Consider the following 24,427-nt stretch of genomic DNA (forward strand, 5'->3'; position numbering starts at 1 on the left):
GCTGGATTTGAACACAGGTCTTCCCCAGAGTCGGTGCACCTGTGCCCCTTTTCCTACTTCTTTGTAGTTTACCTCAATTTCTTAACTACATTTCATGCTACATGGGGATCTTTGGAGAGGAAGCACTTTCCTAGGCTAAGTGGAAATAAAAGGAAGTTCCCCCTTCAGGAGGAAGCTGTGTAGAAGGAATTCAAAGGGAGAGTCCCAGAGTTGGGAGAGTGGTCCACCGTGAATAGCAGAATGGACAGGGTGCTAAACCCAGGTCAGGAGGTCCTGAGTTAGAATCCTTGTCATTCAGTCATGTCTGACTCAACGTGACCCCATAGACTTCTGTCCACAAGATTTTCTTGACAAAGATACTGGAGTGGTTTTCCATATTCTTCATAAGTGTGCCTCCATTTTATAGATAAGAAACTGAGGCAAATAAGGGTTAAGTGACTTGCTCAGGGTCACACAGCTAGTAAGTGTCTGAGGCTGGATCTGAACTCAGATTTCCTTGAATCCCAGCTCAGGGATCTATCTACTGTACCACCTAGGTGCCCTGAGTTTGAATTCTACCTGATAATTATTAACTGTGTGACTCTAAGTAAGACACTTTATTTCTCTGGGCCTGCAAAATGTGGGGCATGGATTTGATGACCTTTAAGGTCTCTTCCAACTCAAAATCTATGATCCTATGATCTTGTAAGTCACTTAACATCACTCTTCCTTGGTTTTCTCTTCTGTAAAATGAAGGGCTGAACTTAGCCTCCAGGGCCCCTTCCAACTCCAGAATTCCCTGCTTATGTCAGAAGCTACTGAGGGAAAGGAAGAGCCCAAAACTAGGGACTTGCTCCAAACTGGACCAAGAAGCTCTCTTCTAAGGGGTCATTTGGAAGACAACTTTGGGGACATGAAGTAGCATGGCTGTTCCTGGGGTCAAGGCCCAGAGTCACCATCTGGGGATAGAAGCAGCGTGATGGTGAATAGCACTCTTCATCACCAGCCCCATCTAGGCCCCTACTCCCTCCCCATCTGGGCTACTATCTTCTATACATGTGCCCTGTTCCCCATCTGTTCTCCCCATCCTAAAAAAACCTATCTCTGCCCACCTCCACATCCCCTGTTCTGTGTGCTCCCCACTCCTCCTGCCCCCTACTCTGGATACTGTATCATTCACCCTCTGGACAGTCCCGCTCCCCGCCCCCAACTGTCACCATGGTTCTCCCATCCCACTCAGTTACCTTTGGCTCCTCGAAGGACAAAGCCAAAACCCTCCTGCTCCCGCTTCTGCAGGACAGCCACCTTGTCCTCAATGACGTAGTCACTGGAGGAGGAGAGAAAAAGAAAGGGAAAGGGGGGAGCCTTTTCAACCCAGGCCCTCCCAGGCCCTAACTCCTTCCCCAACTTGTGACTGCCCCCAGTGGACAATATGGGAGAGAGACCTTAGTGTGACTGTCTTATGGAACGTCTTTCCATCCAGATGCATCTCGTGGGGAGCAGAAAGGTGGAAAGGGTGGTCAAATGCATGGGGGAGGGGAATCAGCACCTTGGCCCCCAAACCCCAAATGCTAACTCTGATAGTCCCATTCTGCCACCTCCCTTTCCCCATCCCTTCTAGCCACCCCCCAACCCAGCTCCATACCTGTGTGAGGTGAGACTGTCGTAAGAGCCCACAGTATAATGTCGGAAAAGGCGCTTGGTTCGATCCTCACGTGTTTCTGGGGGAGAGGGGACTTTCAGGTACTAGAGGAAGTCTCCTTCCCCTCTCTTCCCCTTCCCTCTTCAACCAGAATTTGCTTCCAGGAACCCTTATCTCAGCCCAATGGCCAAGAGGGAGAGTTCAGAGAATGGAGGAAGCAGGATTCTATGGCCATGGGGGCCCCCAAAGCTAGGGGAGGTTAGAAAGAAGGGCCTGGTGGTGAATTAGGCCAGCGCCTGAGCCATGAACTCTCCTTGAAGCTTCAGGACACTGAAGAGCTGGGATCTGGGCGTTCCCTGATCCCAGGACCTAGCAAAAAAAAACCAGCCTCCAACAGCAGTCAGAGCAACTGAGGTCAGACCAAGACTGATATGAAAGTAAAGGGAGGCTGGGCAGTATGTGTGCATGTATATGTGTGTATGTATATATGTGTGTGTATGTATGCTGTGTCTGTGTGTATGTGCTATGTCTCTGTGTGTGCTGTGTCTATGTCTGTGTGTATCTGTGTGTCTGTGTGTGTGCTGTGTCTCTGTGTGTGTGTCTGTGTATGTCTGTGTGTATCTGTGTGTCTGTGTCTATATGTGTGTCCATGTTTGTATCTGTTTATGTGTCTGTATATATGTATTTCTGTGTATCTGTGTGTGTCTATGTGTGTGTCTGTGTGCATCTGTGTGTCTGTGTATGTATCTGTGTGTCTGTATGTATCCGTGTCTCTGTGTCTCTGTCTCTGTCTCTGTGTGCATGTGTATATCTCTGTGTATGTGTGTCTGTGTGTATCTGTATGTATCTGTGTCTATGTGTCTCTGTGTGTCTGTGTCTGTGAGTCTCTGTGTGCATGTGTGTGTGTCTCTGTGTGCATCTGTATGCCTGTGTGTCTCTATGTCTCTGTGTGTATCTGTGTCTGTGTCCGTGTGTCCGGGTCTGTGTGTGTATTTCTATGTGTGTCTTTGTGTGCCTGTGTGTGTGTGCACCTGCATGCATGCACACTGAGCTCTAAACTGTCATATTACCAGGACAGAGAAAGCCTCAAGTATGGAGCTTTGCCTCTCAGCTGGACTGTTTGCTCCCTGTGTGACCAGAAGCAAGCTTTAACTCCTCTGAGACTCAGTCAGCTCCTCTGAGATGAGGGGCTTAGTTCTACTGAGCTCTTTCAATTCTCCATCAGCCTCTGTTTCCCCAGCAGACTATCAGCTCCCTGTGGGCAGAAGCCTTGGTTCTTCCTGATGCACACTGATGCCAAGCCCCAGAGGTGAGTGGCAGCCATCCAGGAGGCTCAGGAACCACTCAGGCAATGTGCTCTTCCTGTGAGAGAATCCTTACTCACCACAGCACCAGCTTCTGGCTTTGGTCCAGGCACGATGAACTCTGCAGGCCCAGCCCCCACTCTCTGGGCCTGGCAGCGGCACAGCTGCCTCCCTCAGGCCTGGTCGTGACCACAGAAAGTAAGCAGCATGCAAGCAAGGGCTGACGGGCTTCTGTCTGTGGTATATAGAGTTTTGTGCCTCCCTGCTCCACAATTCCCAAATCCAGTCAGGTGCTAGGCCCTAGATTTTTCATCTCTTCTCAGTATTGCAACAGCCTCTGCCTTTAGTCTCCTCTTTGATCAATCTTTCACAAGCTGCCGTGATCTCACCCTGTCTGTCCTGTGCCCAAAACCCTTCATGGCCCCCACTTGCCCATGGAATGAAATGGACATTGCTTAGCTTGATGTTCCAGACTTTCTCCATTAGAATATAATGAAATTGTTCCTTCTTTTGTACTGTATCCTCTGGGCCTAGCACATAGCTTGCCTCATAGTAGATGTATAATAAATGCTTATTGCTTGCTTGATTCCACTATTTGGCTCCAATGGAACTTTCCCACCTTATTTTGTGGCTATACCCCTGCCACCCTGGCCTCCCTGTGTTCCTCCTGCCTTCTTCCACCTTCTTGCATGTACGTGCCTGGAATGGCCCCTTCTCCTTCCATGTCTGCCTGCGGCTCAGCCATCTCTGCCATAACATGACCCCTCTCACAGAGACCATCCTCCCCTCTGAATCACCACCTATCCTCCAGGTGACCCTTCCTCAGATACTTTGTCATTTTCTAATTTATATCTGAGTTATTCAAGTATATCTCAACTGCTCCCAAGTTCCTTTGGATGGCAGGGCCTTCACAAGTCCTTGTATACTGTAGGTGATTAATAAATGCTGTTTGAATTGAACTAAGTCCTGTGGATTCCCCCTCTGCTGACTGTCTCCAAGTCCCCTTATCTGCCTCCCTTGTGTGCTCGTCCTCCTTCTGGACCTCACTCAACACTTTTCACAACTAGCCTAGAGCAGAACTTCTGGGTTGCAGACTCAGGCCTACATGCCACTCTCTTCTCTCTAGGCCTGGCTTCAGTTTCCTTCTTTGTCAAAATGAAGGGGCCTGAATTTTAGGGTGTCCACAGTCCCTTCTAGTGGCTAACATTCTGCAATTATCCCCAACCAGCATCCGGCCCTCTGATTCATCCCATCCACATTAGGAGTTATCTCCCTAATGCATTAGGCTGACCCAATCACCCCACTGCTTCCCATTTCAGAGAATCACAGACATGAGCAGAGGAAGAGACCTCCCCGAGCAGCTGCTTAGCCCAAAGCATATTTTCCAGATAGCTCTTCAGATGCTAAGCTGAGTATATTCCATACCTAACAAACTGCAAACACCTTACAGTGGCATTCAAGGGCTGCTGTAATGAGGCCCCCTAGGAACACCTGCTCATCCCCCCAAATCCCCTTTCCATTATTCCCTTTCCCCTAAGTTTCTGCATAGGTTTTAGGTCTCCTATAAAGGCTTTTCTGCCTATGAGAACTTCATTCATTCAACACAAATGCATTAAAGATGGAGCAGACCAAGGGCTCAACACCAGGCCTGTCCATCATGTACAACCTTCTTTTGGCACTCAGCACAGACTGCGTAGCTCTGATGTTTGATTCCTTCTGTCTGTAGGTCCCTCTAACTCCAGACTGCCTGCCTGTCCCTCCAGGGCTGAGCCCACGGCTTATAACTTCTTTCCTTCTTGACCACAGCGACTCCCCTAAAAATGAATGGGACCAACCCTGTGCCTCCTCTTCATTCCTTTCTATTTTAGCTGACCAACTACAATCTGACCTGGTCTTGACCTTTGTACTTAGCCAGACAGTCCCACAGACTTCATGAGTACCTTTGTGCCAGACCTTGTGTCAGATGCCATCCAACGCTATCCTTGCAGTGACCTTTTGGGGCCTCCTCTAACACACACTCCCTCACTGTGGAAGATGAGAGAGAATGTCCAGGAGCCAAGTTTTACTGGGGTCTGGGTAGCACACTTGTATCCCCAGACCCTCGGACTGCCCTATTGGTGACTTTCTCAGCTCTCATCCTGCCCCTCCAAGACTTCTGCCTTTTCAGACCAAAGCTTCACCATTATAGTCAGTGCCCCTCTAGATGTTCACAGGCTTCAGACAGACAGCCTGGGGTCAGGACATGGTCTCCAAGCTCTATGCTGGCAGTGCCCAGCCTTCCTAGGTGGCACTGGCCTCTGGCTGTAGTGGTGCCAACACCCTGAAAGTGCCTTGGAATCTTTTCCCTCCATGCTTTACCACACTCTAGCCCATAGCAGGGTTTGCCGGCCACTCTTCAGTCTTAAGATACTCTTAAGATACCACATGGTCTCAAGAGTGGAGGATCAGGTCCATGACGACAGGGACACTTGTTTTTGTTTTTCCACTTCCCTGACCTAGCACAGAGCCTAGGACCCAGTAGGGCCTTGGTAAATGCCACTCCTCAGTTCTGCTTGCCAGAGGCCCAAGGCCACCTCAGCCACCTCAGCTATGAAAACATTCCTAGGCAGGTCAACAATAGCATAGGCCCTCAGAGGCCAGCCACAGTCAGAGAAGCGAGAGAAGCACCAAGAGGATGGTTATTCAGCCTGACGCTGTCTCTACACTGCTTCCTTGGGCACAATTTTAAAAGCTGCCAGGCCCACAGTAACTCAGCTGTCCTGCGCACAAAAAGATCCTGCTCCCTAGTTTCCCTGATCTACATGTTCATATGCCCCCTCCCAGAGTCCCAAAGATCTAGACCTCCACCAGACCCAGGCAGTCAATCCTTCAGCCTACTAAGGCCACTTAAGTTCTGTTCCACTTCTGACTCACCAATCTGGAGTTCCCAGGAACCCCCTCTGGAGTCCTTTGGACAGACAGGAGTCCTACAGGTAGTTGGCCAGTCCTCTGGCCCAAGGGCCACAGGCAAGGACCAAGCATACATTCCAGCAACCAAATCCAGTTTCTCCCAGTGGTCCTTCACATCTGGAGATGCCAACCCTTCTGAGCCCACAATTTTTCCAAGGAATCATAGGATTTAGGGCTAGAAGGATCTTCAGAGGATCTCCACTTCCAACTTTTTATAGTTGAGGAAGCCTCTGAGGTCAGAGGTTCAGTGACTTGCTCAAGATCACACACATAGGAAGGGGTAGAGCCAGGCTTGACTGTTGGGGCCTCTGATGCTGGCCAGGTCCAGTCCATTTTCCCTTGTACCAGTCTGTCTCTTGTACCCTCTATGTCCACTCGGGTAGAAAAGATCCTATGCATTTATGCACTGCCACATAGCCCTGCATGAGCTACCTCCAGAGACAGTGGGAAAGGCGAATGGCCCCCCTGGCCCCTTCTAGGCTGGGCCTGAGCAGGAGTCCTTCTTCATCCCTGCTACTCTCTCCTCCTCATTCCTTCATCTATCAGGCCCCTCCCTCTCCAAGGTGCCAGGGCCTCTCCCAGGCCCGGAGGCCGCCCACAGGCTGCTCCTCCCAGGCTCTGGCCTAATTTTTCTTCTGCCCCAACTGGCCATGCTCTGTGGGCTTCCCTGCTCCACTCACTTGGGCAATCTGGCCATTTGGAAAGGCGCCTTTTGTCCTACAGTGACCTCCTCCTTCCCTCCCATTCCCTTTCTCTCTCCCTTCCCCTGTCACTTGCCTAGGCAGGAGCTTCTCCCCAAGCACCTGTATGTGCACACGTGAGTGCAGAGCTCATGTCATATGATGCATGCATGTCCATGTGGTGTGTGTATCATATGAACACACATGTATAGAGTACATTGTGGGCTGAATGTGTATGGACAAATGTGTATTCACATGATCTGTGCATCAGGGCACATGTTACAGGTGCATGTTTGTGGGTGCTTATCATATGCTCCTATCAGTCTCTGAAAATCTGGGTATGTACTTCCCATGGAGGTGAGCAATGGGCAAGGTCCATGTGAAGGTAAGGGATCTCTCTGGGAGAGCAGGTAAGGGTCACTCACCATGCCGCGTGTCATACTGACGCATCTGGACCTCCTCCACGCAGTCAGCTGGGAACCAGCCGGTTCGGCCTTTCACCGTTCCCTCCCAGAAACCGCCCTCCCCGATGCTGAGCACTGGGAGGACAGACAGACAGATGCATCACACAGAACCCCCCCCCCCCACCTTCTCTGGGTGCCTTCTTTCCCAGTGTCCTCTCCCATCCCCCTCCTCCAGCTCTGTCCCTTAGACAATTTGGGACTAGACACTGGGAGAAGAGAAAAGAGCAGATGGGAACCAAACAGAATGAACAAGTGGGGGGAGGGGAGGAAGGACAGAGAAAGAGGTAAAGAAGGAGGGGAAAAAATTTCCAGGGTACAAAAAAGAGGGATAGGAGATTTTAAAAAAAGAAAAAACAGGATAAAGTAAAGACTGAGAGGAGATAGAGAAACAGAGAGAAGGAAACAGAAAGACATATGGAAAAAAAATAAGAGAGAAGCAGACAGAGTCAGGGGGCTATGGGAAAATAAAAGGTACTTTGGCAAGTCCCTCATTCCTATCCTTCCTTCTCCATCCCACCTCTATTCCCTCTCCCCATCTTCTTCCTAATAGATCCTTCTCATCAATCCCACCCCCATCTCCCAGGGGATTGGGCCAGGAACCAAGCCGCACCTGGAAGGAGGCAGAGCCTCAGACCTTGTAATTGACCCAGAGGCCCAAGGCCTAGATGCCCCAAAAGGTAGGATGGGACAGAGGTCCAAGCCAATTCTCTGAGACAGAACTAAAGAGCTGAGTTTATAATAAGACAACTCAGAGTGACATGGGAACCCCTTATTGTAACAGGGTACCCCCATAATGACAGAGGGGCTCCATTTATATCTATGTAATATACACATATAGAGTGAGCCAAGTATACTCCCCCTGAAAAGGACACAGGGAAGCCCCTTTAGTGGAAAGGACACCCCCACCCCCACCTTCATAGTGACACAGGGATTCTTGAAACTGACCAAATGGCCTCCTTTGGGGAGTAAAGGCACATCCCACAGAGACATAGTATATAAAACCATAGGTTCCCCCAGAGTGACACAGAACCCAATCTACAGTGACTGAGGGAACCCACTGACATGAGGACCTGCGATATTTACAAAGAACCCCCATTGACAAAGATTCCCTAACAAAGTGACCCAAGGATACCCTGAAGTAACACAGGTCTTCCTAGAGTGACAGTGAGCCAGGAACCCCTCTTCTACTGACAGAAGGGATTCCTCCCACCCAAAGACACAGAGGCATGCTTCAGCAGGGGTCCTTAACCTTTTATGTGTCCAGGCCCCCTTGGGCAGTTTGGTGAAGCCCTTGTCAAAATCATGGTTTTAAGAAAATAAGATGAAATATGTATGATCCCAGAGAAAAACAATTATACTGAAACACAGTCTGCAAAATGTATAGAACACACACAATCACGGAACCCAGGTTCAGAAGCTCAGATTGACAGTGATACAGGGCCCCCTCACAGGACACTGAAGGACAGTGAAAGCCCCCTCCAATTAAACAGATTCCATAGTGGCTATGCCTGATACAGATACCGTAGTGACATGATATTCCAACATAGGATTATCTGTCATAGTGACAGAAGCCCCCATCAGGATAGAGGGGCCCCTGTCAGACCACTCAGAGTACCAGAGGATCTCCTCATAGTGCCAGAGAGCCACTTGAAAACAAAAGGGTAGAAGAATCCCCCTATAGTGACAAAGGGAGTCTCTCAGAGTGTCACAGACACACCCTCTAGCACCAGAAGGTCACCCTCTTAGAGTGACCCAGGAAACCCCCTCTGTAGTGACTTTGTCTCTAGAGTGGCAGGGGGACACTCAAATCCCGACCTAGATACTCCATCCTGGTGACCCCTACATAGTGACAAAGAGAACCCTGCATAGTGATCCGGAAACCCCAGCGGAGTCCAGACCCCTCTAGAGTGACCAAAGGAATTTCCGTAGTAGCAGATACCCATCCTTGTGGCCCAGGGCTCCTCTAGAGGGCCATAAGGCCCCTCCCACTCCCCCAGTGACACACCCCCCTCTTCCAGCTCTCTGATCCCTAGGCCCCCTCCCCCACTCACCTTGGTTGGATGCAGCCACGACCCAAGCCCCATCCTCCCCTCCCGCCGGGGCTGTCGGTGGGTCCCTCCGTCAGTCCGTCAAGCGTGCCCGACTCCTTGCCCGCCTGCCCGTCCTCACCCGCCCCGAGGGGCCTGCCAGTCACCCAGCCCCTCTCGTCCCCGCTGGCTCACCCTTGACTGCCTCGCCGCGGTGCAGCGGGATCTCGCCCTCGCCCCGCGGGCTGTGCGCATTTACCACGATGAACTTGCGGCCGGGGACTGCGCTGTAAAGTTTGCGCTTTGGGCCCCGGGGCGGCGCGGGCGAGGGTGCGGGCGCGGGCGCAGGGCTGCTGGCCGCAACGGGGCCCAGGGCTCCGGGGCCGCTGCCTCCGCCTCCTCCGGGGCCGCCGCCGGGGCCGCTGGGGCTGTAGACAAACACGTAGGTGACGGAGGCGATGCCCGCGGGCAGCTCGCAGGCGAAGCCGGCGCCCGGGGCCTCGGTCATGGCCATGGCGCCCCGGCCTCGGCCTCGGCCTGGGCCCGGCCCCCCGCTCCTCCGGCCCCGCCGGCCTCACCGCAGCCGCAGCCGCAGCCGCAGCCGCTGCGTCCGCCGCCCGGGGCTGCCGACCGGGGCCGCCCCAGCCGCCGCCGCCTCCTGGGCCTCCTGCTGCCGCCGCCGCCGCCCGCCCGCTGGGGGCCGGGCCCGCGGCCGCCGCCGCTCCATGCGCCGGGCTCGGCTCCCCGCTCCCCGCTCCTCGGCGCCCCGCGCCTGGCCACTGAGCCCGCCGGCCTGCCCGCCCGCCCCCCGGCCCGCGCCGCCGCCGCCGCTGCCGCCGCCACCAGCGCACGGCCGCCGGCCGCCCCGCCCCTCTGCTCTCCTCCCCTCCCCTCGCTGCTCCCCCGCCCTCTCCGCCGCCCCCCAATTCCCTCCTGTCAGCGCCGGCTCAGGACGCACTGACCGGCAGCTCCCGCGGGGCTGCGCTCCAGGGAGCGCCCAGCTCGCCCCTCTCGGTGCCCAGATTTCGCTCCCTGCCTGCTGCGGCGGTCGCGCAAGGGAGAGTGGGAGGGGGACAGAGGTAGGGGGCAGCCACCCTCTGGACCCTGGACCCTTCCCCAGAGGGCAGCATTCAGGGCCCCAGAGAAATGGGGACCCAGGATTCGGGGTTGGGGGGGAGCCTGAGGCGCAAGAGCAGAGATCATCAACCCGCAGACCACCGATACCGCGGAACTGCCCCGGCCTAGTCGGGGCTGCAAGGGCTACGGGGGCTAGAGGAGCTGCAGAACTCCGGGCCTTCCTTTGTGAAAAAGGACGCTCCAGCCTGAGTTCTGCCCTGCTCATCGGGGCCTCAGGAGCGCAGGGCCGCTGGAACACCGGCCGCTCACCAGGCCCGTCTCCCCACAGGGATCTGCCTCGGGAGGTCCTCAGGACCACAAGGTCAAGGGCCGAGGCGGAAAGACTGGGCTCCCACCTCCCTCGGCTGCTGTCTGTTCTCTGTCACCTTTGCTGCGCCCATGGCCTCTAGCCCCCAGTACTGCCTTTCCCACCCTCCCCTGCACAGCCCTAACCTCTCTCGGGTCTCTCACTGAAAGACGTCATTCACCCTAGGGGCTTCAGGTATCATATGCAGATGACTCTCCAGCACGTCCCTAGTCTTCCACTTAGGTTCCAAAAAATTCAGCCTCACAAGGACCAGTTAGATGGAAAAAACACACGGCTAGCTAATGACAAAATTCAGGTAAAAAAATTCTGGCAATCTTGAGTGGACCACTAGCTCAATTTGAGTCAAACATGACAGGGAGCTTTTAAGAAAAGCGAATATATTTTTGACCTGTGCGAAATAAGGCATAAAAGTGGAGGCACAAAGACCTGGGTTCCATCTCTGACAAATATTTACTGGGTGACCCTGGGCAAGTCACTGACATTTTCTGAACTTCCATCTTTTCATCTGTTAAAGGAGGGTCCTTGAAAGACCTCTCCAGCCCCACGTATGACCTACGATACTTGGGTAGGAGGCAGCTCCTGGCAGACTTAGGTCCCTTTAGGCTTGAGAGTCAGTGATTCTCTACTCCCAGCATCTTTTCTTCAGCCACAGACAAGCTCTTCCAAAAGCCTGCTGGGAATCTCCATCTGCCTATCAGTCACCTCCAACTTGACATGTCTACACACCTGAAGTCATCATCTTCCCAGCAGAGCCTTCCCCTTTGCTCAGCCCTTCTGTTTCTCTATCCAGGGCAGCTCTACCATCCTGGTACCTAGAGCTAGGAAGCCCAGAGAGCCTCTGCACTCACAGTCCTCTCCATTCCACTTATTCAGTTCACTCCTGCCATCTCTGTGCCATTTACCAGCCTAATTCAAGCCTCCATAATCTTCCCTGACCAAAAAGTCTTCACTGTCTGGCCAGCCCGGGACTTTAGCTCCTCCTGCAGTCTGGCCCCAGCCCCCACATACAACCTACCAACCTCACCCTCGTTGCCACTTATCTCATCCTAGCCAGGGCATGACCATCTGTAGCCCTAACTAGCCATAAAACCTTTCCTGAGGAACCAGCCCAGTCACCTCCAGCACATACAGCCTAGGGGAAAACTGGCTTGGATTAGATTTTATTTCCTAGACTAAGCTTTCAGAGGTTAGTTTCTCCTCTATCCTCTAGAAGGTCCCAGAAGGCAGGACCCCTCCCTCCTTCTCCCCAGCCTTTGGGTTCCATAAGGTCAGGCCATGGACTAGGCCTCCCCTGCCTTGGCCTGCCCCAGAAGGCAGGACTTGGGGTTGTCCCTCAGTCTCCCCAGTCTATAAATTTCCCTAGGAAAGTGCCTAAGTCAGGTCCCTAACCAACTCCTTCCTTCATCTAAATGGGGAGATCCCTGAGGGCAGGCAGGCTTTAGCTTTTCTCCCTCTGACTCCCCTACAGCAACTGAGAACAGAACTGAGTATACAGAAGGCAATAATAACAGCACTGAGTATACAGAAGGCAGGAACAACAGGATCAATGGCTTTAGAGTGGCCTCCCATTTTACAGATGAAGAAACTGAGGCCTAGAGAGGTTAAGGGACTTGCCCAAGATCACACAGCTAGCACCATTCTCTGACAGGATGTCAGACATCAAAGGGACCATCAAGGTTTTTCACTCAAAACCCTTCATTTTACAGAGGAAGGATCTCAGGCCCAGAGAGCAGTGACCAGGGTCATCAGTCACAGAGCTAATTAGTGGCATATCTAAGACTGGAAGCCTGGTGTCCTGCCTCCCATCCAGTACTTTCTGATTACACTACCCTGGCACTCTCAAGCTGAGCAACAAAGCTTACTGAGATCCTCTATAACCTCCCATTACCACCACCAGAAACAATCCTGTCCCAAGTGTACAGGCACCCCCCTCCTGAGGCCAGTCCTACTCAATAAGCTGCTGCCATCCTGGCCTTCCCCACCTTCTTTCACTATACTGGTGTGGGGGTGGTTCTAGTGATGGGAGCCCAAAGAGCCAGCAGGACTGAGGGAGGAACTCCAACAGCAGAGAGGAAGGACTCTGATTTGGAGTGGCCTAATCATGGGCCCCCTAACCAGAGAACCCATGGAGTCTGGGGGCTAGCCTGGAGCTGCCAGGAGCCGTTCTCACCCTTTCCTCCCCTGCACCCCACCAGCTGTCCCCACAGCCACCATCACCCCTTTCTCTCCCCCTCACCCACCTTAGCCCTCTCCATTCTTTTTTCTTGGTCAAACCCCTTCCCCTTTTCCCCCCTTCCCTTGCTCCAAGTCCCTTCATGCCCTGGCCCATGTCCTACCTGCTCTTGCTTCGGCCTCCTCTGACCAGGGTGTGACCACTGGGGTCCTTGTCCCTCTCCTTATCCTCTTGCAGACGCTGAAGGGATGGGGATCGGCTTTGGGGTCCTCGGATCCCTGCCACAGGTCCCATACCTGCTTCTTGCATCTGGAGCAGTAACTGGTGGGGGAGGCTTCTGAGAGAGGGTCCCGGGGAGGGACCAGATCGGGCTTCAGCCTTCAGATCATTATCACTAGCTGAGCGTTGCAACGGCCTCGGGGAGGCCAGGCCACTGGGACCTGCCAGGCGTCGCCGCTTTGTGTAGCTGGGAGTCTCCCGGAATGGCACTAGAAGAAGGGGTATGAAGTGAGGGGAAGCCTATGGCCCCTCAAGATTCCCCCACTCTGATACTGCCCATCAGCTCCACTCAGCAGTCCATACAAGTGCCAATACAGCCCATGAATACACACTAGGCCAGATGTTACCCATCAGTGTGCTCGGACATTTCCCATCACTGCATGCAAATTCTGAAATTATTCATCAGCACATGTAAACAGTGGCATTAACCACAAGCAGAGACAAGTGCCAACACTACCCACTGATTCCAACCAGCCTGACATTATCATGTAATCTCCAATATTATCCATCAGGATAAACAAATGCTAACTTTACCCATAGGCAGATAGTTCTAACATTGTGTGTGTATGCATGCGTGTGTGTGTGTGTGTGTGTGTGCTGATATTACCCATCTCTCTATCTACCCAAGTCTCATCAATGAATATCAACTATGAAGTCACCCAGAAGAGCCTGGCAGCCTCAGCTTTGGCCAGCAGAGCATAGTGGCCCTGTCACATACAAGGTTCAATATTCCTCATTGGTGTATAGAAGTTCAGACACTATCCACCACTGTAGGTAAGCTCTGATATTAACCTTCAGCATATGTAAGCCCGACCATGGTCCATGAATGCATGCAAGCATTTCTCCTTCCCCATCAGTGCCCATATTTCATGACATGACCCATGATGTTACCCCTAAACACCTAGCATTACCTAAGAGCACAGGAATCCCAACTTAACCCATGAGCACCCAGCCGCACCTATGAGCAAACCTGTAGAACACTGGAATTGTGGTCTCTGACATAGAGCTCAAATTCCTTCACCATGTGTTGTCAGAATACATACACAGGAGAAAGGTTCATTGTGGGGGAGACCATAGAATCACAGCTCTTGAGATAGAAGGGACCTCAGAGACCATCAAATCCAAACCCCTTATTTTACAGATGGGGAAACTGAGGCACAATTAAGTGACTTGCCCTAACCCACACAGCTAGTAAGTATCTAAGGTGGGATTTGAACCCAGTATTTTCTCCCTCCAGGTCCAGTCGTCTATCCACCATATGCTGCTGCCTCTCACAGGAACACAGGAACCAGAACTTAACACCATACTTCTAATGTGGGAACTTCTCTGTATCCTCCAGGGTCAGGAGCTCTGAGAGAAGTAGTGGAGACTTGGCAGTGAAGACAGACTCCCTCAAGACTCAGAAAGACAAAACTCTGAAAGTTGAAAGATTTTCTGCAGCTACCCTTTCCCTTGTCTCAAGTTACAGTTTCCCCAAATTTCCACTCAAAGAGAAAGAACCTTTGAAGGTGGGGAGACCCCACGCCCCTAACCTCTAAACAGGATGTTCTAGGCTATGCACACTGTCCATGGGAAGGCTACCCTAAAGAACCCATGAGAAAACAGATCAGGCCTGTGAGAGAGCCATGACCAGGCCACATTTGGGAAAGCTGATTAGGTCGTGTGTCAGGCCACATGGCCAGCCTGGCTCATGTAGGAGCTTGTCACATGATAGTACAGCTCAGGCACGAAAGACAATGGGTATCGGGTCACATAACTGAATTCTGGTCACAGAGAATGGGTAAGCACCTACAGGCCACAGGAGAGAATGGGGAGGGGAGCAAAGGCCAAAAGTACCCTTCCAATTTTGTGAAGGGATGCAGACTATATGGAGAGACAGAGAGAGCACTGTCAGCAGGCCACATAAGAGAATGGCGACTGAGACATGAGAGAATACTGTAGGGGGCAACAAAATGACCACACTTGGGCAACAACAAAATGACCACACTTGGGAGAGGGAGGGCTTCCCAGGTCGTGTGATAAAGTTATGATTTCCTGGACCCCACCCTGGCCTCTAAGGGAGAATCAAAGGCCAAGGTTCTGAGAACTCACAGAGTCATCCTTTCATTCCAATACTGAAAACTCCAAATGAGGAAATCAGAGAGCAGACTGTCCCCCGCCCCACCCCATACTACCACCCACAAGAAGGCTGGGCTGATTTCCTCTTTAAGAGGCAGAATGTCCTCAGGGAGGCTTCGGCTGCCAAGGGGGCCTCTCTCACACCCAAACACCACCAAGGATCCTCAAGGGGCATCTCTTGTGCTATGCCTTGATCCCAACCCTGCCCACCAACACATCTGTCAGCTTCATCTCGAGTGCACATGCACACATACACACATAAGAACTTGATGAAAAGAAGTCATCTGGATGCCGTGACACATTCCTTGGACCTGGCCTCCACCCTGCCATCTTACAGAATCAGAGAAGGTGTCACAACTGGAAGGAGGCCCAAAAGGTCTACCCTACCTCTCATTTAACAGCTTTGGAGAAACTGAGGGTCCCAGGTGGTCTCTGACTTGCCCAGGTTAGAAGTCTAGTGTTGGAGTTTGGAGTAAAGCTTTACTGTCCAGCATCCTTCCCACAATCTCACACTGATTCCTGCCCCAGAGCCAGGACAGGACACATGTAGGCAAAGCAAGGAGCCGGTGTCCACCACTGTAGACATCCCCTTAATACATGCAACTCCACTCCCCACAGGATAGAGACCAGAGGTCCTTTAAAATAGTGAATTTATTTTAAAAAATAATGTTCAAAAGTGTTCCTCATTGGAGGCCCTCTAGGCATCCCACCCCCAGGAAGGCTGCCTACCACCAGTGTTGACCCTGCATAGACCTTTCAATGTCCATGGCTTTAAATGGAACTCAACCTTAACGCTAACTCAAACTCCAGCCTAACCTGATCACAGACAGAAACCAACGCCTAACCCACAAACCAAGGCCTCCAGATTGTATCCTGTAGCGAGTCTAACTAACCTTAACTTTTGAACCCAAATATAGACACCCATGGTTTAGACACAGAAACATATTACCCTGCTAAACCATGTCAGAACTTGGGAGCACACCCCAAACAGAAAAGTCTGGAAGGCATAACTTTGTCCTCAAGTGAAATGTTCTCCAAGAAAAACTGCCAATAGCTGTGTCCTGAACCAGAGTATTAACCATGGCCCTGATGAGGTGCCAAAGATATTTATAAACACTGGTCCTTCTTTGAACTTGAACCTGGACTCTAAGCTAGCTCCAATCCAAACTCAACATTAGTGTCACCCCAATGCCAACTGAGGAGAAACTCATACAAACCCCAGCCTAATGCCAACCCAAAGGCTAAATCATCCCATGCAGTCAGCCAAGGGCAAAGCCCATGTCAAGCACACTTTCTGCTCACCATTTTCCTTGTACCACCCTGAGGAAAATGACAAATCTTCTTATCCCCATGGTAGAAATAAGAATCCTAGAAAAGGGAAGTGACTTGCCCAAGGTCACACAGAACAGCTAGCAAGCGGCAGAGCTGGGATAAATCCACCAAGTCCAAGACCCCTCCAACCACCCTGTGCTGCCCTGATGCAATGATCTCTGCCCTGCCCAAGCCTCCCTTTCCCAATAAAGTCTGTGCCTCCACTCCATTCCCCTCCAGGATCACTAACCAAGGCAATCTAGGAACCAACTGAGGACTGAGGCCAGACCAAGAAAAGAGTAAAGAATTCTAGCCAGAGGGGAGGCTTGTGGCCAGTGGGTATCTCAATGGCCTTCTCATGCCTCCACTTTCCCTCACTGACCCCCTTTCATCGGCTCTGAACCCACTCACCTCTCTGACCTCCAAAGATTTCTATTAACACCCTGATGACAGTGTGGACCCCTCTGATTCCAGTGTCTCTGTCAGATCTTTACTGATCCCACTGAAGATTCCCCCTACCTTGACCAGTGGCCCCTGCTGTCTCCAAGTGAACTCACAACCCCTAGTAATCCCAATGCAGGGGGAGGATGGGACTCACCAACATCAGAATCCTTATGAGTTTTGATGACCTCAGCAAGTTCAAAGTTCCCAGCAATGATGGCCACCTTGGGACCAAAAGAAGGGGAAATGAGTCACGTGGCTTATTTCAACTACCCCCCACTCACCCCAGTTCCCTGATCCTCATCCTAAACGTGCCCAGGAGACAACCTCCCCACCATCTTAACAAGCACCCATAGCTCCTGCCATGCTGCATACCTGAAAAGCTGTTTGGCTATTGTAATTACGAACATCCTTATCAGCTCCTCGAAAGAGGAGAACCCGGGCACAGCTCTCCTGGTTGGGGGGATGAGGGGAGGGAAAGAAAATACCAAGGTCAGAATCAAAAGCAGGACTGGTCACAGGAAGCAGAGGAACCGAACTGGTGTGCACACACACACACATATGCACGGGTCATGCCATGGGAATACAGACAAATGCCAAAGTTTATGCACAGCTATTCACATGCATTATCTCATTTAATCTTCACAGCACCCTGGGAAATAGGTGTATTATTATATATTAATATATAATATATTACAGATGAAGAAACTGAGGAAGACAGAGATTAAGTGACTTGCCCAAGTAAGTTCCTGAGGCAAGTTTTCTTGACACTAAATCTAACACTTTATACATAGCCTACCTGTGTCCACATGTGTGTGTACAGACAACATGCATATATCACACATCTGTGCCACACCTGCTTGTACAGACACTCACACATGCATTCTTCACACCCTGTGTTGCACAAGGCAGAGAGGCATAAGGCACATTTGGTTTTCCAGGGCAAACACCCATAGATACATGCTGATGAGTCACATTTTTGTATGGGACACACACATATACAGGTGACACACATAAGTCTCACACAGACACAGGTCACACACAGATCTCACACATGCACAGAGGTCTCACATACACAGTGTTCTAATACACATACAATGGTCTCACACGCAGATCTGACATATGTTAAACACAGGTCACACACATGTCACACACTGGTCCCACCTGATTGTACAGGGCACAGATATGCAGGGCTGTGTTTCCTGATGCATTCTGGGCCCTCATGTCAGCCCCATAGAACAGCAGATGTTCTAGATGTTGGACATGTCCAAAGCGACAAGCCTGAAAGGGAGAGGGACAGAGAAGAGGCTGGAGGAGGATCTTCATTCCCCTCCTCTCACCCCACTCAGATTCCTCCATGGAGGTCTCACCACTTTCCCCAGTACCACCTCTCCCCAGCAGCATCCCTGGTTCCTTACCTGATGGATCTCTTGCCATCCATTCTCATCAGATGTCCCAATCTGTGCATGGTCATGGAGCAGGAGCTCACAGCAGAGGGGGTCCCCACCACCCAGGGCGCTATGGTATAGGGGGGTCAGGCCACGGCTATCTTTGTAGTCTGGAGATGCCCCAAGGTCCAGCAGGGTCTATGGGGAGTCCAGAGCCATGGTCACCAAAACCTTGGGCTCCCTCTCTCTCTCCCCTGCCTCCTCCCCAGTATCCTTTCCCCCACTGACCGTCAGGGCACTGGGGTTCCGGCAGCGCGTGGCAATGTGTAAGGCTGTCAGCCCTTCCCGAGTACGGAAGTCCAAATGGGCCCCCCCATTCCTCAGGATTTTTAGTAAATCAGTGGCACTATCCATCTGGGCAGCCAGGGTCAAGGGGCACTCTGGGAATCACAGTGCATCAGAAGACAGAATGAGGCCTGGCCCCAGTGAAGGTCAGCATTATGCCACTGCCTCACCCTGCCTTGGCTTCTCACCTCCTGTGTCAGGATCATGGAAGTTGGGGTCCAGCCCCTTGTCCAGAAGCCGGGCAACCTTGTCTGTGCTGTGAAGCTGGACATATTCCATGAACTTCTTCAGGTTCGCCTAGGGTACCCACGAGTGTCAGCCCTGGTTTGTCAGCTGAGCCCTCTGAGATGGCCCCCAGGCTCTGGGATTCTAACCCACCCCTGGCATGCATAGCCCATCCCTCATCTGACTCTCTCCCCCTAACACTGGAGCCATGCCTTTGAACCCCAGTAACTGATTTCTTATCCCAGTGGGAAGAGATTAAGGCTAAACTGGAGGGGAAGAGAGAAGGAAGGTACCAGGGAAGGCCATATTCTTGGGTGATTTTTTTAACCCATGGACCTCTTGCTGGGTTAAAGGAGGGAAAGCCCTCCTAGAGTCAGGGGATTGGATAGAATGAAGTCTAGAGGGGCCTCTCTCTCACATCGCTCAACTCAAGTCTCCTGATCCTCCCAGAACCTTGGCCACATCACCTTGGTATGTAACTTTGCAAACTGCTTATCGTCCAGCAGGCTCTGGGTGTAAACCCTGCGTTTGTAGCGGAACTGTCCAGGGGAAGAAAAAGGGCGAGGCAGTGTTTCAGCCCAGTCATTGACCTCGGCATGCCCATCCCCACCCTCCAGTCTTCAGGGATTACAGGAAACCGAAAATGGCTATGTTCCCTGCCAGGCAGCCCTCCTTGGGAGCAGATTCCCTTCATGTGTCCACACATTCCTCCCTGTGTGCCCTCACACAAATGCTCTTCTCTGGGCACACACACCAGATACACAAAGCTCTCTCTGTGTATACAGCCCCCCTCACTGGACACACTCCCCCATCCTACACACACCTCTCATTGGGCACACCCCCCCCACTGCACACATACCCTCCCAATACCTACATACAATTTTGTGCGCGCACGCGCGCGCACACACACATACACACACACACCACAGTACCTACATACATCTTTACACACACTCACACGCGCGCACACACGCACACGCACACCATCCACACATCCCCCTCTATACTGTACCCCTCACACCCCCCCAACCTCCGACCCCTGTCAATCTATCAGGCCCCGCCCTAGCCCCGCCCCCGTCCCGGAACCCCACCTCCAGGTAGGGCAGGGGCGTGTCCATGTTGGGCGGGTAGTCCCGCAGCAGACGTTCCTCGTCCAGGAACTTGCCCGCCCGGCCCTGGGAGGGGGGCTGGAAGAGACCGTAGTTGAGCACATCCTGCAGGCTGTGGTTGAGGGCGCAGAGCACTCGCTGCTTGGACACCCACACGGGTGCGTCGGGGTTCAGCCGCAGACATTTCTGGGGACGGGAGGGAAGGGGTGACTCAGAAGAGCCAGAGTGCGCCCCTTACTCCTCGCAGTTCCTAGGGGGTCTAGAGCGCCCTCTTTAGTCACGCCCTCTGCTGGCCACCGATGAACTGATCTGGAGGAGGGCCCCATGGGGGTGAGCCCCGTTGGGGGTGGGGCTTAGAACCGCCCCGCCTGGGAGGGGGGTAGATCTAGAATGGGGGCAGGGCATCCCGGCCTTCGAAGAGGATGGGGGGGGGGGTTTCAGGGCAAAAAGGAAGACAGGGAGAAAAGGGCGCCAGGTGCAGGTTTCAGGGGCGAACTTGGGCAGGAGTCCAGTGGGAGGAGGGCTGCAGTTGGTCCTGGTGTGAGGAGGGACCCCAGGCCTGAGAGGGAGTCTGTCTGTTCAGGGATATTGGGGGATTCTTGAGGAGGGAAAGAAGAGCTAGGGTGTTCTAGGAAACGGGAGGCGGTCTGGAAATAAGGGCCAGTGGTCTCAGTATTACCGGGCATAAATTGGGGGAGGGGACGGAGAAGAGAGTCCCAGGGCTACGAGGGGTAAAGGGGAAAGGGAGGAGGAGATATAGTGGTTCCAGGGACCGGAGTATGAGGAATTGTCCCAGGACCGGGAGGAGGTCAAGAGACTGAAGAAAGGGGGTGCTAAGGTAGGAGGGGGGGGAGTCCTGGGGCTAGCGAAAGGCGGTCCCGGAGATAAAATGAGATCCGGGGGCTAGAGGGAGGGTGTCCCGGGGCTGAGAGGAGGTCCAGGGATTGGGGGGTGGAGATCCTGCGGCTGGGAGGAGGTTTCGGAGCTGGGGCGGGGGGTGGGGGGGAAAGAAACAACCCCGGCTGAGAGGAAAAGGGGGTCGGTTGCTGGGAGGAGGGGAGGTATAGGGCTGGAAAGGAAAGAGGTCTGGGGGCCAGGGCAGCGATCTGAGGGTAGGGATGGGGGTGGGGTGGAGGTGGGGAGGGTCCCCGTTTCGGGGCGGGCTGGTGGGCCAGGCTCACTTACCGTCTGCTGCAGGTCCGGGATGCCAATGCGAACGACCACAGCGTTAGCCCCCGGGCCATCCATACCGGGGCCGGGGCCGGAGCCGGGGCCGGGGCCGGGGCCCGGGCCGGGGCTGGCCGCTCCCGGGGCCCGGAGCGAGTCGTACGGGGACTCCCCGCTCCGCCCCGCCCCCCCAGGCCCCCCCCCAGCCGCCGCCGCCGCCGCCGCCGCCGCCGCCGCCGCCGGGGCCGCGCTGCGAGGGAGGGGGGAGGGGGCCGGGCCGGGGCCCGGGGAGGGGGAGGGGGAAGGAGATGGGGAGGGGGAGGCCGGGCCGGGGCCCGAGGCCGGGACAGGCAGCGCCAGGGGCTCGGCGGGGGAGGGGGAGGGGGCGGCGGGGGCGGCGTTGGCCGAGCGGCTCAGCGGCATGGGCTCGGGCTCGGGCTCGGGCTCGGGCTCCGGCTCCGGCTCCGGCTCCGGCTCCGGCTCGGGCTCCGGCTCCAGTGCCTTCGTTCCCGGGGGGCGGGGGCGGTGAGCTGGGGCCCGGGGGGAGGGGGGCTGGAACCTAGGTCCTGGAGGAGACCTGGAGGTCTTAAGGGGAGGGGGAGATAGACTGGAGGGACTAGGGCCCTATAAGAACGCCACTGGGAAGAGGGAGTGGGGGCGTATGGTGGACCCCAAGTGAGGAGCTCTGAGGGAATAAGAGGAGGGTCGGAGGAGGTGGTGGGGTTTAAGTAGAGACTCGGGGGGCCTGGAAAGGTTTGGAAGGCCTGAGGGGACTGAGCTCTGGGGGTACAGGAAAAGGGGAGGGGGTTGGGGACTTAGATGCTGAGGGTCCGGTAGCCAGATATGAGAGGGGGGCGGGGGCTCTTCGCCTCAGTCCCTGAAGCGCCTAGGGCCTGCAGAGGGTAGAGATCATGTTGGGGGTCGTGGGGGCGCCGGGAAGAGAGGCCTGTGATGATACAGGGAAAAGGGGGAGACAAGAGGAAAGGGAGGAGAGAAAAACAGGAGTTAATTGGGGAGGGGGCGGCGGGTTCCCCCCTCCCCCCATTTCTCATGAAAGGCCCGGGGAGGGGGGAAATAGCGGCCCCTCCCCGCCTGCTGGGGCCTCTCGATCCCCAAGGCCAAGCAAGGGTTAAAGGGGGGCCTATTTCCATCCAAAAAGGGTGAAGTTTTCCCAGAGGTTTAACTCCTTATGTGCCTTCTCCCCCCCCCCCCCCCTTCCTCGGGAGGAAACCTAGTTCAGGGAGTTTGTTCTTTGCCCCCCCCGCCACGTCCTTCCCTCTCTACCCCCCCCCATCCAGGACTGACACCTGCCCCCCCCGTCACCATAGTAACCACTGGGTGGGGGCGTTGCTGCGTGGGGAGGGGGGAGCGGAGAGGAGGGGGCGCTCAGAGCCTCCTGCCACCCGGGAGTGATTTTTAGTTTTACACGTTGTCATAGCAACGTGGGGGGAGGGGCGAGTGGGTGGAAGGGGGCGGGAGACCAGGAGTGAAGACTAGAAACTCTCTCAGACGCCCCACCCCCGCCCCCGCCCTAGAGAACAGCCCCTGATCCACCCCAGAACAGCCCAGAACCTGAGTTGTCCCTTTCTCCTTCGGAGGAAACAGCCTCGTACCCTGCCGAGGGGCCACAGATTCCTATTCCTAGAGGGTTCCTCTCCATTCCTATATTTCCCTTCCCACTCCGCAATCCTTGCTGCCCCAGATAAAAGAGACTACAACTCTCCTCCCTATCCCTAAAGGTATCAGTTCAGCACCCCCTTCCAAGGAGCGACGCCTCAGTCCCCCTAGAATCGTCTCTACTCCCTCTCCATCAGCCCTTAGCCTCTGCTGAGGAAATCCCGAACCACCTACTGATCTCCGCAAGAGAACAGTCACTGAACTGTCCCGAAGATCAAGCACGTTGCCTACCAGGCAAAACAGCCCCTCATTCGCTTCTCTCCACACCCCACCTCACACTGAGAGCATAGACTGCCCAGAGCAATTACTCCTTCAGAGATAACACAGCGCCTCCATCCCAGAGAAACCATGCTCTCCACCTGGAGTTGGCTCTTGAGCCAACTCTCCCACCCTGCCCCAGAATAGTCTCTGACTCTCCCAAAAATTACACTTAATATCCTCTAGAGAGATTAGCCCCTGGTTTCCACAGAGGACATCTTCTGCCCTTCCCAGGGGCCCCTTACCCCACCCCAGCCCCAAAGAAATAAGCTTCTAATCCTCAATCCTTCCCATCACCTTCCAGGAAAATTGGTCTTTAGTTACCCAGAAAAAAAGTACCCTGACCACTCCTATCATTCCTCCAGAAATCAGCTCCTCACCACCCAGAGAGATAAGACTCTCCCAGCATCAGCCCCTAACCTCCTGAGAGAACAGAGCTTCTTTCTCCCTAAGAGAAATCATGCTGATCTCCACCCCCCTAAAGGGGATACAGCCAAAGACCTTTGAGTCTTGCAAAAGGTCACTGTGACCTAGGTAACTCCTGATACTCTCTCAAAGAGAAGAGCCCCTGAAACCACCCCCACAGAGATCAGCCCCTCCTTACCCAAAGAATACATCCTCTCCCCCAAATTAGTCCCCACTACCCAGAAAGATCAGGCCTTTATCCCCCCACCCTTCTCCCACAAATCTAAAGCCACTTGTCTCTCCCCAGATCACTCCCACTACCCCCATTCTCCACCACCCCCTACACATGTGCCTCTGGGCAGTCTGAGTCGCCACTGACCCTTCTGTTCTCCGTGACTTCTGCCTCCTCCTTAAAGTCAGAGTGTATGAAAGAAGCTGTGTCTGTCCCTCAGGCTGCCCAGGAGCCTGGAATCTTTCCTCCCCAGGGGCAGGAAGACTCCCTACCCCCACCACGACTGGGATGACCAGTCCCTTTCAAGGCCAGTGACTGTTGGGTTGGGCTAGACTGAAAGGGGGGTGAACAGTCCTGGAGAGGGGGAGGGAAAGCAGGATATGTGACCAGAGAGGAGAAGACATGAGGGGTGAGGGATAGGGGTGGGATCAGGATGGAGGAAGGTTCCACTGCCTTATCGGCAGGAAACACCTTAGGAAAGACCAGGATTGAATTTCCTGTGGCCTAGCTCTAGAGAGAAAGGAAATTACCCTTCCTGCCCACCTCTCTCAGGCCAGTTATTCTCTGCCCCACCCCCATTCCAGGCAACTCCCAACTCTACTTCCCCTATCCTCAATCAAGAATTTTCCCTCACTAACCTAGCTAGTTGAACAATAGTTGGATGGAAAGATTAGTTAGTAGAGAAATGAACTACAAGAGAGTTTCATGCATAAATTAGTGTAAGGCTAGATGGATGGGTGGATGAGTGACTAACTGATGGTAGTTAGAATCTCAGAATTGTAGGGCCTCAAAGGATCTTCTGGATGTAAC

The 24,427-nt window shown here is 53.7% G+C and overlaps 1 protein-coding gene across 6 annotated transcripts in view; it reads right to left on the reverse strand.

Annotated features, from left to right (window-relative positions):
- SHANK3 (SH3 and multiple ankyrin repeat domains 3) overlaps nucleotides 1–23,924 on the reverse strand; it is a 69,954-nt gene extending 46,030 nt beyond the window's left edge. For 3 of the 6 annotated variants that reach the window (XM_072596392.1, XM_072596388.1, XM_072596387.1), the window contains exons 1-15: nucleotides 23,765–23,923; nucleotides 21,064–21,991; nucleotides 19,861–20,064; nucleotides 19,237–19,308; nucleotides 18,733–18,841; nucleotides 18,488–18,639; nucleotides 18,230–18,397; nucleotides 17,976–18,092; nucleotides 17,187–17,264; nucleotides 16,969–17,035; nucleotides 12,826–13,150; nucleotides 9,241–9,473; nucleotides 6,980–7,093; nucleotides 1,625–1,700; nucleotides 1,224–1,306 (exon numbers count right to left, since the gene is read on the reverse strand). In XM_072596392.1, the coding sequence (XP_072452493.1) occupies nucleotides 1,224–1,306; nucleotides 1,625–1,700; nucleotides 6,980–7,093; nucleotides 9,241–9,473; nucleotides 12,826–13,150; nucleotides 16,969–17,035; nucleotides 17,187–17,264; nucleotides 17,976–18,092; nucleotides 18,230–18,397; nucleotides 18,488–18,639; nucleotides 18,733–18,841; nucleotides 19,237–19,308; nucleotides 19,861–20,064; nucleotides 21,064–21,468 (2,203 nt within the window). In that variant the 5' untranslated portion in view covers nucleotides 21,469–21,991; nucleotides 23,765–23,923. Of the gene's footprint in view, nucleotides 1–1,223; nucleotides 1,307–1,624; nucleotides 1,701–6,979; nucleotides 7,094–9,240; nucleotides 9,474–12,825; nucleotides 13,151–16,968; nucleotides 17,036–17,186; nucleotides 17,265–17,975; nucleotides 18,093–18,229; nucleotides 18,398–18,487; nucleotides 18,640–18,732; nucleotides 18,842–19,236; nucleotides 19,309–19,860; nucleotides 20,065–21,063; nucleotides 21,992–23,764 lie in introns of all 6 variants that reach the window. The other 3 variants (XM_072596389.1, XM_072596391.1, XM_072596390.1) reach the window with 1 other exon arrangement.
- Nucleotides 23,925–24,427: the final 503 nt, after the last annotated feature.

Source organism: Notamacropus eugenii, chromosome 3 (assembly GCF_028372415.1).
Source record: "Notamacropus eugenii isolate mMacEug1 chromosome 3, mMacEug1.pri_v2, whole genome shotgun sequence".
Lineage (NCBI taxonomy): Eukaryota > Metazoa > Chordata > Mammalia > Diprotodontia > Macropodidae > Notamacropus > Notamacropus eugenii.